At 42.1% G+C, this 18,634-nt stretch overlaps 1 protein-coding gene across 1 annotated transcript in view; it reads left to right on the top strand.

Moving 5' to 3' along the window:
* Window positions 1-14,338, top strand: part of LOC109397824 (tRNA dimethylallyltransferase) — a 523,805-nt gene extending 509,467 nt beyond the window's left edge. Inside the window, exons 4-7 of the mRNA XM_062843108.1 lie at window positions 2,744-2,882; window positions 13,264-13,367; window positions 13,483-13,741; window positions 13,965-14,338. Of these exons, the coding sequence (XP_062699092.1) occupies window positions 2,744-2,882; window positions 13,264-13,367; window positions 13,483-13,741; window positions 13,965-14,276 (814 nt within the window). The 3' untranslated portion in view covers window positions 14,277-14,338. The remainder of the gene's footprint in view (window positions 1-2,743; window positions 2,883-13,263; window positions 13,368-13,482; window positions 13,742-13,964) is intronic.
* Window positions 14,339-18,634: the final 4,296 nt, after the last annotated feature.

The following is an 18,634-nucleotide window of genomic DNA, read 5'->3' as shown; positions in this document are numbered from 1 at the left end:
ATCAGCTCTGCAACACTGATCAGCAGTTGGATCGCACTCGATCACCAGTTCTCGGTTAACCGCAAAGCAGGCACAACGCGCGCGAAAGTTTACACACGTTGAGGTGATAGTTAGCCTGACCGTGGAAGAACGTTTTGTGAACCGAACAGAATTTGTTAGCAAGTGAGATTTTTCAGTGGAAGTATGGTGATTCTGGCAGGCCTAGAGCAAGGTAAAAGTGATTGGCTTTTATGGAGGAAAAACCTTGCTTATGCTATTTTTTGATTACATTATTCAGCCACACAAATTTCCACCATATCGTGCATGCAGCTCCAGAAAGGAGTAATGGAGTAGAGTGATGGAGTGTTTGAGATCGGTAAGGGCAAATTTCTGAACCAATTCCTAAAGTGTTGTGCGCATCTGGGGGAGAATCTAAGCACCAAATCATGTCTACTTATTAGGCCTTTTATTCACCAACAAACATGGGGTAGCTGTGCCACTGGATCCTTGGCGCGATCGATTGGGAGCTCCAGTGCTGGAATAGCTGGTATGCGACCGGCAAATGAACTTCTGTCCACACAGGCGGGGCAACCAGTAGTCGTCGCGGGATACACGAGACACTGACGCCCACACACACACTAAACATAGGATTAGTAGTAGGTTAAGCAGTAAAAACGTAAGTACTAAATATACACCCTATTTTCATTGCATGTAAAATTTATGCTTCTGCTTATTTACGGATTGACTCGATTACGCTTCATGACTGGTTCCACTAATCGAACCAATTTAAGGCTGGTGTAGGTACGTGGGCAATGGGGATCAGTACCGCCAGTTCCATCTTTCAACCTATTTTGTCTCCAATCTCATGCGACCTTCTTTGGGGAAGGTGACAAGGCTTGCTGGTACAACCCAATGAGAGTCTATTAAAGATGGGGAAGAAGATACTTCGTGTGCGTGAGATCCGTGTCTGGTGCAAAACATGTCACTACTACAAGCAAAGCGAGCTCCCATAAGAACGCGTGTCAAATATTGACGTCACTATTTGTGTTTACATTTTTCTTTGCTTACTAATACATAGCCATCTCTTCTTCTTCCTCACCTGTAATATACTCTCATTGGGTACAACCTAACTCCATCGAATTCTCATACGATTTGTAAACATTGCCCTCAATTTTTTTTTTTTTAGGGCAAGGACGGCTTTATGGACCGACGCCGAAGGAAAGAAAGAGAAGGAGATAATGATGACGTTAGCGTGCATGCTCCCATAGTGCTACCCCACAGCAGGCTTTGGCAAAATAACGGGCTGTCGCAGTGCTGCACCTTCAGGAACGTCGTACCAAAATGTCAAAGCAAAACAAAACAAAAATAGCTTTACGTCTGCTTCTCGCTATCTCAACGTTCCCGCTACCTCGTCTTTGCACACTCCAGCTGATGTAAGGTGGTTTTTTTTGCAAGTTTTAGTAGTTTTTGGGATTTGAACTTACGATCCGAAGATTACTCAATTATGTTTGCTGCTCAAGTTCTCCACGCTCCAGGATGTGCTACAGCTGCTCCGATGGCGTGCGCTGATTTTGTTCCCAATATAAAGAATGGTTGGAAGGCAGCGTCAGCTCCAACACCTGAACTTGCTTCCAATTGTGTTCATTGGTTCATTGTGTGTGAAGCGTTATCGTTCCCTATTCGATCTGCAGCATATAATTCCCTCTTCCAAATAATATTATGATCCACCAAAGCATTCACTGGTTCTGCAAATATTTTCCGACGAAATGAAAAATATAAATTTTTGATGGCCATGTTCCCATTTTCCAATTCAAACCAGCAGCAGCATCATTCCGTGCTGACTTGGATGAGTAAAGGAAAAACGAAAATGCAAATAAAAATTTGACAACAACCCTGTACAAGAGAGACAGCATGTGCTCTCAAACACATAACATGTCTCCCATACTCTTTGCTCATAGCATTTGAAGAGCAGTTAAAAAGCATTCTGAATGCTCCCAAGCGTAAACACCCGAAGCAGTTGAAATGCTAACTAACAGCCAATAGATTTTGAGTAGCACAGGTTATGCTAATTCAAGGCAGTTATGCATTCAAACTGCTTATGTAGGGCAGCAAGCAGTTCAAATGCTTAATACGGTCTGCTGTACGGCTTATTTAAATGCTTAGTGGTTACCTGGGTTATACCACTAAACTTAACCTCATAAATGATTGACAGTTCTCAGTTCACTTGACAGATGTAACATGGGCAAAAAGAGGGCGGCAACAAGGTCGGTAAAGTAGAAACTATTTCTTGTTTCTATCATGCTTGTGTGTGATCTGTCATTTGACCTGAGAACTGTCAAGCATTCTCAAGGCTAGGTTGATTAGTGTAATGAAGAATTGCCAGTAATAAGCATACCATCGGATTGCCAGAGAGTCTCTTGCTTCCTTTAGGAAAGCCTCTAATAACTGGTATTGCAGCTATAACACTAGTAAAAGTTTCAAGGGAAGTTTCCAATTGCTGTTGGAAATCGACTGTAAGTAATCTTGACTCTATAGATTAACGGCTACGCAGTATTAGGCTTTAAAAAAACGAGTTTTATTATTCACCCGACGTATCGACACGGGGATAGTGTCTTCCTCAGGGGAAAATAAATATTAATGAAACATTAGAATCTAAATGAGTATAGAGCAACTACTATGTATTTTTATGTGCTACACTTTAAACCATATAAAGTAATGATGAAAAATCTAATTCCTCTTACATATTTCTCCTGCTTTTTTACAGGGCACTCGAAGTATATCAGCAGGAGGGCCAACCGTTGAGTCGCATCCTGGAGGAGCAACGTGCTCAGTCCGATGGCTGCAAATTGGGTGGACCACTGCGTTACCGTAACGTGGTGCTGTTCTGGCTACGCTGCGAACAGGTTAGTAGGTTCATTTTGTTAATCGCTTTTTATTCCTTTGTGTCCATTGATCTTCTGAAAGAATCTGTAAATAGACATAATCTAGGGCCTACTACGTTTGCTTTACAATTTTACTAGGTACAATTTGTAAGATCATGAAGGTAGTTTTTCAAATACCTACAGTTACATCAAGCAATTATCTAAGAAGTTATTTCAGTAGAGAAAAATCACCAGTGATTTTCTTTTGGTCTAAGCCACTTACGGAAGCTTGCTTCGATTTCCTCGGCAGTGACACATGGTTATAATCTGGCCAGATTATAAAGATAACGCTCAGTGGGCAGTGCAAGCTTTCTTCAATACAAATATAATCCGATAAATGATGCAAGCAAAATATCACCGCGAGCAGCAGGTAGGCAAATACTTACTTTGTGACAAATTTTTGGCTCACATGGGAGATAGATAACAGGAAATTTCTTAACTTTCTTGTGCATCATATTTTTTACATTTTTTCTTAAGCAAAAGGTCACTCCTTGGACTGGTTTCTCCTGGAACTGGTTTCGCCTGACACAACTCAAATAAAATGCCACATTTGGAATTCAAGTTGCTGTTAAATCAATCACGAACAACAACAACAACAAAAAACTTCCAGTGAAAGGAACTGGTGCGAACCTCGCAGGAAACCCAGTTTTCTGTGTCAATGTACACACGACAACGAAACCGATCCATGGATATTCCTATAGATGTGGAGGCGGCAACGGACGATCCGATACAGAAACGGCACCGCAAAAGCTAATAAAAGTGAAATTAATCTCGTCTCACACGACGAAAAGAGCGTGAAACTGAAACAGTACCTGTACCTAGCAGGCGTTTGCCGTGGGGACAATCGAAGCAACCCACGAGATCCTGTGCAGCTTGCACAATGCCGCCACCTACGTCAATGCTGTTGCGATGACGACGACGACAGCGTCGTCGTCGTCGGTCTCCGACTACTAGATCAGATCCAAGTAGGTAGTGGGTATGCGTTGGAGTTGTGGCGAAAAAAAAAGCATGAATGAAATTTTCTTCCAAACGAGTACAACCGCCAGCTATGCAACAACGGCGTGAGTAATTGGTAAATAGTCGTTTGTACGCCGCGGCTGCGTCGGGGCCTGCCTAGTTGACTGAATGATTCATTCATAAAATCCAGTCGCTAACTATTAAAAACTGTGCACACGGAGTGCATGTACCCCCGTTGTGTAGTGCACGCGAAGAACAGCTATGATGACGGACGCCCACGATATCTACGCCGCCACGTTCAGAGATGAAACAAGCCTTTCGAGGTAGGAACACACGAACAGGGGCGTACAATTTCGTTTCAATGATACACTTTCATGCAACATTTGAATGAGTCACTTCAAGTGTTTCATACATTTTTCTAATGACTCGGTAGTTAAAAAAAACTTTTCCACTCATCGTAGCACTCGGTAGTCTCCCACCCGGTCGCATTGCTTGTGCTTCACCCGTCAGAGCATTAGTGTCTCACTGGTGCGCGCTAGTCTCTCAATGGTCACGGGCGCCAGTTAATTGGATTTAAGTGGTCGAATTTGTTATCCTCTTTCATAAAACATAATTATCATTCTATTGGCGTGCCCCACTATTTAAAAATGTGGTTTAAATAGTGTTTTTAGCATGTTGAAGTATATCAATGACTCATAAATGAAACGAAAATCCAAGTGTATCATCCCATGTTTCATACACACTTGTTTCTGTAGCAGCAACGAACGAGTGTGTTGCTGGGTGAGAGATGAAGCATCACAGCAGTCCATTCGCATGGGAAACGATTTGCTACAGTCGTCGTACGTCATGTTTTCCTTTCGAAATTGCACGACCCTGCACACGAATCAGATGGATGAATGAATGGCTGAATGAGTGAATGAATGAAAAAAAAACGAATAAACGGTTTCCACCTCTGCGCTCTGTTTATCTTTTTCCTGACCCCGGCTAACAATCATGGGAATGTTTTGATTGTTTCGGACGAATATTAGGGCACGACGAGAACGAGAAGTGCACGGTAGGTCGAGGGAAACGACATCGGCAAGAACCTACGACAATACATACGGCGTATTGCAGACTGCAGATCATCAACTCGCCATTGCGACGGTACCGGTTCTGGGCCCATCCGCACTCGATGATGTTGATGATGATGATGATGGTGATGCCGATCGTAATGATAATATCGCATTCAGTAGTTGGTTACATACCTACCTAGTTAATCTTCATCACGACACGATGACGGCTCTTTGTGTCACTGTGTCATGGTGGCGCGACCGGCGGCGTGACGACAAAACTAGTTCACTCAACCGGTCGCAACTCAACTGCAAATCATCTGTTTTGAATGAGAATCGCAGACTTGCAAACTCATCGTCATCCGGATTATTGTGTCATTTTTAGCCCTAAAAATGATCAACCTAGTTTTGACAATATCAATGAATAGCGAAATTAGGTTTGATTATTATTCAAATTTAGTTTAAATTGAGCTTTAAGTGTCATTCAGTGAAGAGAATTGTCACAGAAGAGCGACACAATACAAACAACAAAGAAGATTCGGAATTTGTCCTTTGTTCCAACTTGTACCTACAGATAATCATTGAGAACTATAAATCCCAGATGCCCCAGCTTTTTCGACTTCTCGGACCTCAGGGTTTTTGTTTAGGAAAAGAAGGCAACGTGGACAGTAATACTGCAGCAAGGAACCCGGCAGAACATGGAACGTTATAAACAGAAGCGGAAACAGCAGACCCGCCTCTTTTGAAAGAAAAAGAAACACGGAAGGTCTACACCGATAAAAATAATGAGGTTTACACGTCATGTAAACTTCATTTTAGTCATGTAAACTTAGTGTTATGATGGTTTACATGATATATCATGTAAATTTGTATTATATGTTATGTAAACACTCAGAGTCATGTTGAATTACATGACAAATAATGAAAGTTTACATGATATTTCATGACTTTTACTTGATATGTCATGTAAACTTCTGTGATATTTCACGCTCCAATTATGTGCATCATATGGCACAGAATTTACACTCTTTTTTCGATCTGTGTACCAGAAGCTCAAGTATCCCGTCACGGCCGCGTGCCACGAGCCGAAATATGCATAGATAAAAACTCTTGAGCCTCTTGAGCACTTCGATGAGCACCTGAATGACGTGGAGAAAGTAGGCACGGGAGACCTCAGCAACGAAGGAAACGGCTACGCCAGTGCCGCAGAGGACGGATATGATTCGGTTCCCACGCTGAGGGAAGTTAAGGATGTCATTCACCAGCTTAATATTAATAAAGCAGCTGCTCAAAATGATATCGCAACTGAACTCATCAGGATGGGCCCAGAAAAGTCGGCCACCTGCCTGCACCGGTTGATTGTCAGGATCTTGTAAACCGAATAGCTACCGGAGGAGTTGAAGGAAGGGATAATCTGCCCCATTCATAAGAAACGCGACCAGAACTTCAGAGCGATCACTATTTTGAATGCTGCCCATGAAGTGCCATCCCAGCTCATCTTCCGTTGTCTGTCTCCGAAAACGAATGAGTTTGTGGCAAGTTATCAAGCCGGCTTCATCGACGGCCGGTCGCCAACGGACCAGATCTTTACCGTACGGTAATTCATCCGGAAAGTCGAGATGCCTTCCGAGCCTAACAACAAAAGCTCGGACGATCTTATCAGGCCGTTAACCTTAATCATCAAGGAGGAGTTCCCCTCGCGGCCGTCCACGAGGTGGCCGTGCCACAGATCGGCCGATTGTGTAACAAGTACCGACCCGGCAAACCCGCCATTCCGGCCACACGGTACTGCATGAGCAGTTGTCTGGGCCAAAGCGACGAACAGGTGGTAGCTGCAGCAGTGAGTACCGTATCGGAATCACCTTCTAATAGAGTCGCGACGTGAGACATCGTAGGTGACGGATGTAGCCAGTGTTTGCGGCTTTCTCGCCTTCGTCGGCTAGGGAGTCCGCCCACGCTCTTTTGTCCCGTCTACATGAGCGTTTCACTTCCTTCTCGAGAGCCGAATAGCGCTGACAGGCTACGGATTTGACTCCCTACGAATGGAGTTGGCAGTTACGAATTTTGAACTATGTCTTATACATCAGCTCGACGTTAAGACGGCCTTTCTAAATGGAAAATTGGACCAGGAGATCCATATGCGTCTGCTTGATGAGTTCGCGACGAAGGAGCTTGTGGCGAGGTTGTATCGTTCTTTAAACGACCTTAACCCTTCAGCGCGCGCGCTGTTGTAAAAAGTACAACACTACCAAAAAACCTCGCTTTTCGTATACAGCACTAGCGCGGTGCAGTTTTGGTTGTTTGATCGCGCGCGTCCTGGAAGGTTAAGCAAGCCTTTCGAGAGGCTTGGAACTCGAGGTTTCATGAGTTCGCCACCGGGCTCGGATTCGTCCAGAGCGAAGTGGACAGTTGTCTCTATACGGCGGGTGAAAATGGAGAACTGACGCTACTCAAAAAATACGCAGGCTTGACAAAAACTTCCTCGCGAGAAAATCCTCAACTGTTCCGAGCATGAGCTTGTCGCGAAGCGAAGAGTTCATCCTATACACCGCACGTTACAAAAATCTTTTGATTCTGGAGAGTATTACCAAGCCTGCATATACGTTGGCGATATCCTAATTGCGTGTCGTTCCTTGGAATTTGGTATCAATGTTGAAGGATGGATTGAAACGGGAGTTCGGGATTACAGATCTCATCGAGATGGAGACGTATCTCGGACTATCGATCGAGTTAGACAGAGCGGCGGGTGTACTGAGCATTGTAGTAGGAATACTACAAGCATCAGCCAGCAGCAATACCTGGAAAGCCTGCTGAACTGCTTCAATATAGCAGAGTGTTAGCCAGTACGGACACCGATAATATTCGGACTTAAGCTGACGAAGTGGACGGATACAGCTGAGGAAACTGATAAGCCGTACCGAAAAATAACCGGTTGCTTAATGTATGCTACGACTACATCACGACCTGCCTTGCAATCATGATCTCTACAGCTAATAGTGAATAGAGTCACATTATGAAACGTCACGGAACTAGAAGAGGTTGAAGGGTTCGAAGGTCTTTCAATGGGCGGCCGTCGTCCACTTCAAAACAGGAAAAAAAGACGAGCGTGTAGATCAGACGTGCAAAGCCAGTTATAAGGCCAATAGTGAGGTGTGCCAAGGTTATTCCGAATTGAGGTAACTAGACCCTCGGATACCAGATAGATCGAGACAGTGCAGTGCATAAACGCAAAGGAGGACAAAGCTCTCGGGTAAAGGCCCTTAGTATTGAGAAGAGATTCCCTTCTCGGTTCGGCTGAAGGTGGCCTTGTCGTAGTCTAGAGCCATTTCCACAAACCGCCATTCCAGTTCATCTCCAAGCGCCATTGCAAGTTCGAGATTTGTAGGTCAACGATAGCTGCTCCGCCGGTAGCATACGACGGGTCTGATTAGCCATCTCTGGAGCAGCAGCTCCACCGCGAGGTTTGCAGCTAGAAAAGGTACGTGGTGTGAAGCAGTGACCACCAGTGACGGAACCAATTGCGGGTGTCCCGCCGAAAGTAGCCAAATATAAAAGTGAACCAAACCTATGCATGCGACACATCAAATCGCAGCTTTTCCGATAATGTAATGAACGGTAAGAAGGAAAATAGTCTCAGACCATATCTGTACCGGCAGTTTTCCGGAACCGGTTCCGGGTGTTCCGTCGGAATTGGTCAAATGTAAAAATGAACCAAACCCATGCATGCGACATATCAAAGAGCAGCTTTTTGGAAAAGCTATTGAACGGTTAGTAAGAAAATAATCTCAGACCATGTTTTGGACAACCGGTAATATTTGGGATCCAGCTCCGGGTGTCCCACCCGAATTCGCCAAATGTAAAAGTAAACCGAACCCATGCGATACATCAAATCGCGGCTTTTTCGATAACCTGATAATTGGTTTCAGCAGTTTCTCCTGGGATTCCTTCTAGGATGCATCATGAAATTTCTTCGAAATGCCTCACAAAGATTTGTCACAATTTTTTCCTGGAGTTCTTTCAGGGATTTTTCTAGAAATTCCTTCAGGTATTCATACAGAAGTTCCGCCAGGTGTTAATCCTGAATTTTGTTCCAGGATTCCTGCAGTACAGTAGTTTTTTCAAGGGTTGCTCCAAAGGATCCTTAAGGAATGTTCTCGGTAGTACTAAAAGGATTCAGGGATGTCTCCAGCACTTTCATTAGGGATTCCTTCAGAAGTTCCCTTAGATATTCCAACTGCGGTTCCATCAGATATTCTATCAGGAAGATTTGGGGATGCCTCCAAGGGCGTAGCCGGCAGGGGGAGGGTCAAGCATCCTTAGTTAATTTATACGTACTATTATATTCTAAAAGCATTATTTTTATACAATACGTTGAAAAAAGCACGCCTGTTCTACACTCGAGAATTATTTGTTCTGGAGCTCATAATATTTGTTTATTAATATCTACAAAACTTTCGTAAGAAATCATAACTGAACTAGTGAACCGTATAGTACATTTTTTTCATTATCGTCGCAACGCCTTTACCGTCATGACTATAATGTTGCACACTACCGTCACACACTACATTCATGCTACCGTCGATGCATGAATGTCGTCTACCATGAATGTAACATTTGGCACCATGATTGTAACACAAATCAAGATGACGGTAGTACGAAATGACAGTTTTGAAATGTAGAGCTCGAGTTCCAGTGGTTCCGAAAACTACGAAAGAAAAATGCGGATAACTCGTGCTAGAGGGTGTCAGGGGCGTTACATGGGTTCTGAGGGGAAAGGGGGGTAGTTTAGGAAGATTTCGGAGGTATTTTAGAAAGTTTCAGAGGATTTTCGGCAGATTTCAAAGACATTATGAAGGCGTTACATGGCGTTCCGGGGGTTTCGGAGAGTCACATGTGCGTTACATGGGGTCCGAGGGAGTTTAAGGGGGATTTTAGATGCATTCCAAGAAGCTTCAGAGCATTTTCAGCAGATTTCAGAAACGTTACGGAGGCGTTACATGGCATTTTTGAGGGTTTCGAAGGGTATAAAGTGCGTTACATGGGGTTTCTGGGGGTTTTAGGGTGATTTTGGAGGCATTCCAAAAAGCTTCAGAGTATTTTCAGCGTATTTCAGAAACGTTACGGAGGCGTTACATGGCGTTTTCTGGGATTTCGGAGGGTCTGAGGTGCGTTACATGGGGTTTCTGGGGGTTTTAGGGGAATTTTGGATACATTCCAAAGAGCTTCAGAGCATTTTCGGCGGATTTCAGAAACGTTGCGGAGGCGTTAAATGGCGTTTTGGGGGTTTCGGAGGGTCAAAGATGCGTTACATGGGGTTTTCTGAAGGAATCCCTACAGGAAATCTGGAAAAAAATCCTAGAGGGGTTCCTGGAGGAATTCTTGAAAAAAATTCTGAGATAATTCTTGGAGGAATTCCAGGTGGAGTCCATGGAAAAATGTCTGGATGAAACCCTTTTGAAATGTCTAGACATATTCCTGGAAGAATCCCTGAAGGAATTCCTTAAGGAATCTCTGGAGGGATTTTTGAGAATTCCTAGAGGAATACCTATCAGTAGGTTGCCTAGAGGCACGTTCTCCTAAATAAATTTGAGGAGGAGTTTTTGGGGAAATTGTTGAAAGAATCCTTGGAATATTTCCTGAAAATGTTGCTGTAGATATTCGGAAGGAACATGGATAAAAACTTGGTGGATTGGCCGGATGAATGCAGAAAAATATCTGGAGGAATCCTTAAAAAATCCTGGAGGAATTCTTGGAGAAATCCCTGGAGGAATATCTGGAGAAATTCTTGGAGAAATACCTGGAGGAATTTGTGAAGAAATTTCCTATGGTATTTCAGGAGGAATTCCTTGATGAATATAGGAATTTCAGGAGAAATCTCTAGGGGATCCCCTGACGGAATCTCTATTGGAATTCCTAGAGGGATCTTGATGACCTCCTGGAGCAATCCCTAGACGAGGAAACCCCTAGGAATCCCTCGGAAGAATTTCTGAAGAAATCCCAGGAGGAAGTACTGAAGAAATCGCAAAAAGAATTCTTGGGGAAATCCTGAAGGAATCTTAAAACGAGTTCGGAGGAACACGTGGAGGAATCCCTGTAGCAGTTTCAGAAGGAATTTCTGGAGAAACCTCAGGAGGAATCCGCGAAGCAATCCTGGGAAATACCTGGAAGAAGTCCTGGATTGATTTTTGGAGGAGTTTTTGAAAGAATTACAGGAGGAATTCCTGAAGTTATCCTAAGAAGAGTTTCTAAAGGAATCCTTAGAGGATTTTTTGAAAATAACCTCTGGAGTTGTTCCTGAAAGTATTAGAGAAGGAAGTCTTGGAGGATTTCTGAAAGAATTCCTGAAGAAACCCCTATGGGCCTGTTCATAAACCACGTGGACCAAATTTTGGTCATCTCAGACCACCCCCGTCGACTTTTGTTCATACAAAATTTTGAAAATTTGTGTGGAGCGTAGACTTTGGCCACCCCACCTCTCCCCAATAGTCTACGTACTTTATGGACAACCCTTATGAGGAATCCCGGAAACAATTCTATGAGGAATTCCTTAGAAAACCCCACGACAGCTGTTTTAACGAACTCCTGCAAAAAAATTATGTAGGGATCCTTGAAAAAAAAAGTCTGAAAGAATCCATGTCAGCAGTAATTTCTACAAAATTCTTGGATTAATTTTTGGATAATCTCAAGTAAAGTTTAGAAAAGAAAAGTTTATGGGGGCTACGCCCATGGAGATGCCTCCAGGAGATCAGATCAGGGACTGGTTTAGAAGTCCGTCAGCAATTCTTACAGGAGGACCTTTAGAGATTAGTTTAAGAGTTACTCCAGGGATTCCTTCTGAAGTTTCATCCGAAGTGCCTGCCGGAGTTCTTTTTGGGATTAGTCCAGGAGTTCATTTGGATATTCCTCCCGGAGTTTCAGGGATTCGTGCAGATGTTCCTTCAGAGATTCCACCTGAAATGCTTCTAGGTTGCTTCAGAAGTGCCTTCATAGATCTCTTTAGGAGCTTCTTTAGAAATCCCCTTCAGGAATCCCAGGAGTTTTTCGGAGATTTCTTCAGGAGGATCGAAGGTTGTCTACAGGTGTTATATCAAAAATTTCTTCAGAAGCTCCTTCAGGAATTCCTGCAGGAGTTCCTTCAAAGATTACATTATGACTATAATCAGGCATATCTAAAGGCCTTCCTTGAAGGATCTCTCATGGAGTTCCTACGAGAAGAATTCCTCCAGGATTTCCTTCAGCGAAATCTCCAGGATGTCCTACTGGAATTCCACCTGGGATTCTTTCGGGGATTCCTCCTGCAAATCCTTCAGACATTCCTCCAGAAAATCCTTCAAGGATTCCTCCTTGAAATACTTCGGAAATTCCTCTTCAAAAACCTTCGGGGATTCTTTCTGCAAATTTTTCGAAGAATCCGCCTGGAAATCATTCGGGGTTTCCTCCTGTATATCTTTCAATGATTTCTCCTGCAATTCTCTCGGTAATTTCTCCTGTAATTCCTGCTGGAATTCATTAAGGAATTCCTGCTGGAATTTTTTTGAAGACTTTTGCAGAAATTATGTCAAGCATTTCCGCTGGAATTCTTTCGGGGATTCTTCCTGGAATTGCTAATGAGATTGCTCTTAGAAATCGTTCGTGGATTTCTCCTTCAATTCCTTCGGAGATTTCTCCTGGAAATCCTTCGTGGATTCGTCCTGGAATTTCTTTGAGGATTTCTCTTGGAATTCCTTCAGGGATTCTTCCTGTTATTCTTTCGGAGATTCAACCAGAACTTCCTTAGAAAATTCTTTCTGGAATTCCTTCTGAATTTTGTCAAAACTTTGGCAACAAAATGTGCTTTCTGTGTCGAAACGTTTCTAGAAACATCTTTAGATTTATGCTCAAAAGCCCTGTGTCTGTCACAGTAGGCCATTTCCCAAAGCACACTGGGATCAAATGGGTGCCTACTACACGTAACACGCTTTTCGGCAATCAATTTGTCCGCCCTCAACGATACGATTCCTTTCCCATACATCTAGTAGGCGAACTTGCACTTTCAATTTTCAATTGAACCATTGCTCCCTCAAACCGCAGCTTTGCGGTTTTCCATCGAACACGTCATGATTGACTCAGCCGCCACGCCAGTATAATCACCATACAGTAGAGTGCCCTTACGACGCGACGATGTTTTGTTGTCATCCGGTCGTCAGTCAGCCAGTAGTGACTTTTGATACCTACTACGATCCGGCAGGGGCAAGTCATTTTTCCAATACAATCAACTCGTTAATGCGCCGATGAATTATTATTATACCTACCTACCTCTCCCCTAGGCACATCGTTCACACGAAAGATTAACTTTCTTCTTACTCTTGATTGCACAGGAAACGCTCAATGCCCGACTGGACGCTCGAGTGGATTCGATGGTCGCGCAAGGCCTACTCGTCGAGATAAGACAATTCTACGAACGCTATGTGAAACCCTACGAGTAAGTGACTTGCATTGCGCAGCATCACCCGTGTGTCAGTCAGTAGGCCGTGGGAAGCAGAATTCGATCTTGTATGCTTGCTTACATATGCGCGCCGCCTACTTTGTCATTGCAGGGATAACGACTTCCATCAGGGGATTCTGCAGAGCATTGGGTTTAAAGAGTTTGTCGGATATCTGGAAAAGTTCGATCATGAGCACGATCAGTTGATTACCGACTATATGCGACAGGCCGATCGAACGGAAGGAAGTCCTCCGGAAGGATTGCCGCTGCTCCAGAAGTGCCTCGACAACCTGAAACTGGTGACGCAACGTTATTCCAAGAAGCAAATTAAATGGATAAACCATCGATTCTTGGGCAATTCACGTCGGGAGGTAATAAAAACGTTTTTTATGCTTCGAGAATTGATGCAGCTGGTGCTTTGGGCTCGTCTTACGTGGCACACTTTGATTTTCCATGTTTTCCCTGGTGTCTGATCGGATTTTCTCTGCAGTGGGCAATAAATGGAAAGCAGAAACGTGTCACGTTGCGTGTCGGAAGAAGCCAGCTGTGCATCAACTTAATTATCTAACATTGAGTCATCCCCGAATCCGGCAGGTTCCTCCGATTTACGCGCTGGACACGACCGACGTTGGCAAGTGGAAGGAAAATGTTTACACCCAAGCCGAGCAGGTCATCGAAGCAATCCTGGCGGGTGCGACTCCATCGAAGGAGCCTCTGCCCAAGCTGACCACGGCGAGGGAAGGTCTGAACGAGGAAACGTCATTCTTCTGCGACACCTGCCAGCGCACCATAGTAGGCGAGTACCAGTGGCAGCTCCATTTGCGTTCCAACAAGCACAAAAAGTGCCTTCAGAGCAAATCCAAGAAGGCCAAGGAGTCGGGAGAGGGGACTTCGACGAAGGATTGATGGAATGGAAGGTGAGTAGTTCGCAATTTTGTGAATTTCAAAATAGAACTTTCAGTAAATTATACATTATTCTGATTTATGCCGAAATATTCTTGAACATAGTTGGTGAAAATAATCTTTAAAAGACAACATGGCGACCGTGACATCCGTTGATACGAACACAATCAAAATCCAATCCAAATCCAATCCAAATCCAATCCAAATCCAATCCAAATCCAATCCAAATCCAAATTCAATCCAAATCCAATCCAAATCCAAATCCAATTCAATCCTAATCCAATCGAAATCCAATCCACATCCAATCCAAATCCGATCCAAATTCAATCCAAATTCAAATCAAATTCAATCCAAATCCAATCCAAATCCAGTCCAAATCCAATCCAAATCCAATCCAAATCCAATCCAAATCCAATCCAAATCCAATCCAAATCCAATCCAAATCCAATCCAAATCCAATCCAAATCCAATCCAAATCCAATCCAAATCCAATCCAAATCCAATCCAAATCCAAATTCAATCCAAATCCAATCCAAATCCAAATCCAATTCAATCCTAATCCAATCTAAATCCAATCCAAATCCGATCCAAATTCAATCCAAATCCGATCCAAATTCAATCCAAATCCAATCCAAATCCAATCCAAATCCAATCCAAATCCAATCCAAATCCAATCCAAATCCAATCCAAATCCAATCCAAATCCAAATTCAATCCAAATCCAATCCAAATCCAAATCCAATTCAATCCTAATCCAATCTAAATCCAATCCAAATCCGATCCAAATTCAATCCAAATCCAATCCAAATCCAATCCAAATTCAATCCAAATCCAATCCAAATCCAAATCCAATTCAATCCTAATCCAATCTAAATCCAATCCAAATCCGATCCAAATTCAATCCAAATTCAAATCAAATTCAATCCAAATCCAATCCAAATCCAAATCCAATTCAATCCTAATCCAATCGAAATCCAATCCACATCCAATCCAAATTCAATCCAAATCCAATCCAAATCCAAATTCAATCCAAATCCAATCCAAATCCAATCCAAATTCAATCCAAATCCAATCCAAATCCAAATTCAATCCAAATCCAATCCAAATCCAAATCCAATTCAATCCTAATCCAATCTAAATCCAATCCAAATCCGATCCAAATTCAATCCAAATTCAAATCAAATTCAATCCAAATCCAATCCAAATCCAAATCCAATTCAATCCTAATCCAATCGAAATCCAATCCACATCCAATCCAAATCCGATCCAAATTCAATCCAAATTCAAATCAAATTCAATCCAAATCCAATCCAAATCCAGTCCAAATCCAATCCAAATCCAATCCAAATCCAATCCAAATCCAATCCAAATCCAATCCAAATCCAATCCAAATCCAATCCAAATCCAATCCAAATCCAATCCAAATCCAATCCAAATCCAATCCAAATCCAATCCAAATCCAATCCAAATCCAATCCAAATCCAATCCAAATCCAATCCAAATCCAATCCAAATCCAATCCAAATCCAATCCAAATCCAATCCAAATCCAATCCAAATCCAATCCAAATCCAATCCAAATCCAATCCAAATCCAATCCAAATCCAATCCAAATCCAATCCAAATCCAATCCAAATCCAATCCAAATCCAATCCAAATCCAATCCAAATCCAATCCAAATCCAATCCAAATCCAATCCAAATCCAATCCAAATCCAAATCCAATCCGAATCCAATCCAAATCCAATCCAAATCCAATCCAAATCCAATCCAAATCCAATCCAAATCCAAATCCAATCCGAATCCAATCCAAATCCAATCCAAATCCAATCCAAATCCAATCCAAATTCAATCCAAATCCAATCCAAATCCAATCCAAATCCAATCCAAATCCAAATCCAATCCGAATCCAATCCAAATCCAATCCAAATCCAATCCAAATCCAATCCAAATCCAATCCAAATCCAATCCAAATCCAATCCAAATCCAATCCAAATCCAATCCAAATCCAATCCAAATCCAATCCAAATTCAATCGAAATCCAATCCAAATCCAAACCCAATCCAATCCAAATCCAATCCAAATCCAAATCCAATCCAAATCCAATCCGAATCCAATCCAAATCCAATCCAAATCCAATCCAAATCCAATCCAAATCCAATCCAAATCCAATCCAAATCCAATCCAAATCCAATCCAAATCCAATCCAAATCCAATCCAAATCCAATCCAAATCCAATCCAAATCCAATCCAAATCCAATCCGAATCCAATCCAAATCCAATCAAAATCCAATCCAAATCCAATCCAAATCCAATCCAAATCCAATCCAAATCCAATCCAAATCCAATCCAAATCCAATCCAAATCCAATCCAAATCCAATCCAAATCCAATCCAAATCCAATCCAAATCCAAATCCAATCCGAATCCAATCCAAATCCAATCCAAATCCAATCCAAATCCAATCCAAATCCAATCCAAATCCAATCCAAATCCAATCCAAATCCAATCCAAATCCAATCCAAATCCAATCCAAATCCAATCCAAATCCAATCCAAATCCAATCCAAATCCAATCCAAATCCAATCCAAATCCAATCCAAATCCAATCCAAATCCAATCCAAATCCAATCCAAATCCAATCCAAATCCAATCCAAATCCAAATCCAATCCGAATCCAATCCAAATCCAATCCAAATCCAATCCAAATCCAATCCAAATCCAATCCAAATCCAATCCAAATCCAATCCAAATCCAATCCAAATCCAATCCAAATCCAATCCAAATCCAATCCAAATCCAATCCAAATCCAATCCAAATCCAATCCAAATCCAATCCAAATCCAATCCAAATCCAAATCCAATCCGAATCCAATCCAAATCCAATCCAAATCCAATCCAAATCCAATCCAAATCCAATCCAAATCCAATCCAAATCCAATCCAAATCCAATCCAAATCCAATCCAAATCCAATCCAAATCCAATCCAAATCCAATCCAAATCCAATCCAAATCCAATCCAAATCCAATCCAAATCCAATCCAAATCCAATCCAAATCCAATCCAAATCCAATCCAAATCCAATCCAAATCCAATCCAAATCCAATCCAAATCCAATCCAAATCCAATCCAAATCCAATCCAAATCCAATCCAAATCCAATCCAAATCCAATCCAACTCCAAATCCAATCCGAATCCAATCCAAATCCAATCCAAATCCAATCCAAATCCAATCCAAATCCAATCCAAATTCAATCGAAATCCAATCCAAATCCAAACCCAATCCAATCCAAATCCAATCCAAATCCAAATCCAATCCAAATCCAATCCGAATCCAATCCAAATCCAATCCAAATCCAATCCAAATCCAATCCAAATCCAATCCAAATCCAATCCAAATCCAATCCAAATCCAATCCAAATCCAATCCAAATCCAATCCAAATCCAATCCAAATCCAATCCAAATCCAATCCAAATCCAAACCCAATCCAATCCAAATCCAATCCAAATCCAAATCCAATCCAAATCCAATCCAAATCCAATCCAAATCCAATCCAAATCCAATCCAAATCCAATCCAAATCCAATCCAAATCCAATCCAAATCCAATCCAAATCCAATCCAAATCCAATCCAAATCCAATCCAAATCCAATCCAAATCCAATCCAAATCCAATCCAAATCCAATCCAAATCCAATCCAAATCCAATCCAAATCCAATCCAAATCCAATCCAAATCCAATCCAAATCCAATCCAAATCCAATCCAAATCCAATCCAAATCCAATCCAAATCCAATCCAAATCCAATCCAAATCCAATCCAACTCCAAATCCAATCCGAATCCAATCCAAATCCAATCCAAATCCAATCCAAATCCAATCCAAATCCAATCCAAATTCAATCGAAATCCAATCCAAATCCAAACCCAATCCAATCCAAATCCAATCCAAATCCAAATCCAATCCAAATCCAATCCGAATCCAATCCAAATCCAATCCAAATCCAATCCAAATCCAATCCAAATCCAAGCCAAATCCAATCCAAATCCAATCCAAATCCAATCCAAATCCAATCCAAATCCAATCCAAATCCAATCCAACTCCAAATCCAATCCGAATCCAATCCAAATCCAATCCAAATCCAATCCAAATCCAATCCAAATTCAATCGAAATCCAATCCAAATCCAAACCCAATCCAATCCAAATCCAATCCAAATCCAAATCCAATCCAAATCCAATCCAAATCCAATCCAAATCCAATCCAACTCCAAATCCAATCCGAATCCAATCCAAATCCAATCCAAATCCAATCCAAATCCAATCCAAATTCAATCGAAATCCAATCCAAATCCAAACCCAATCCAATCCA

The sequence above is a fragment of the Aedes albopictus genome, chromosome 1 (genome assembly GCF_035046485.1).
Source record: "Aedes albopictus strain Foshan chromosome 1, AalbF5, whole genome shotgun sequence".
Taxonomy (NCBI): Eukaryota; Metazoa; Arthropoda; class Insecta; order Diptera; family Culicidae; genus Aedes; species Aedes albopictus.
Note: the sequence above shows the minus strand (reverse complement) of the source record. Positions and strands in the feature narration are given on the sequence as shown.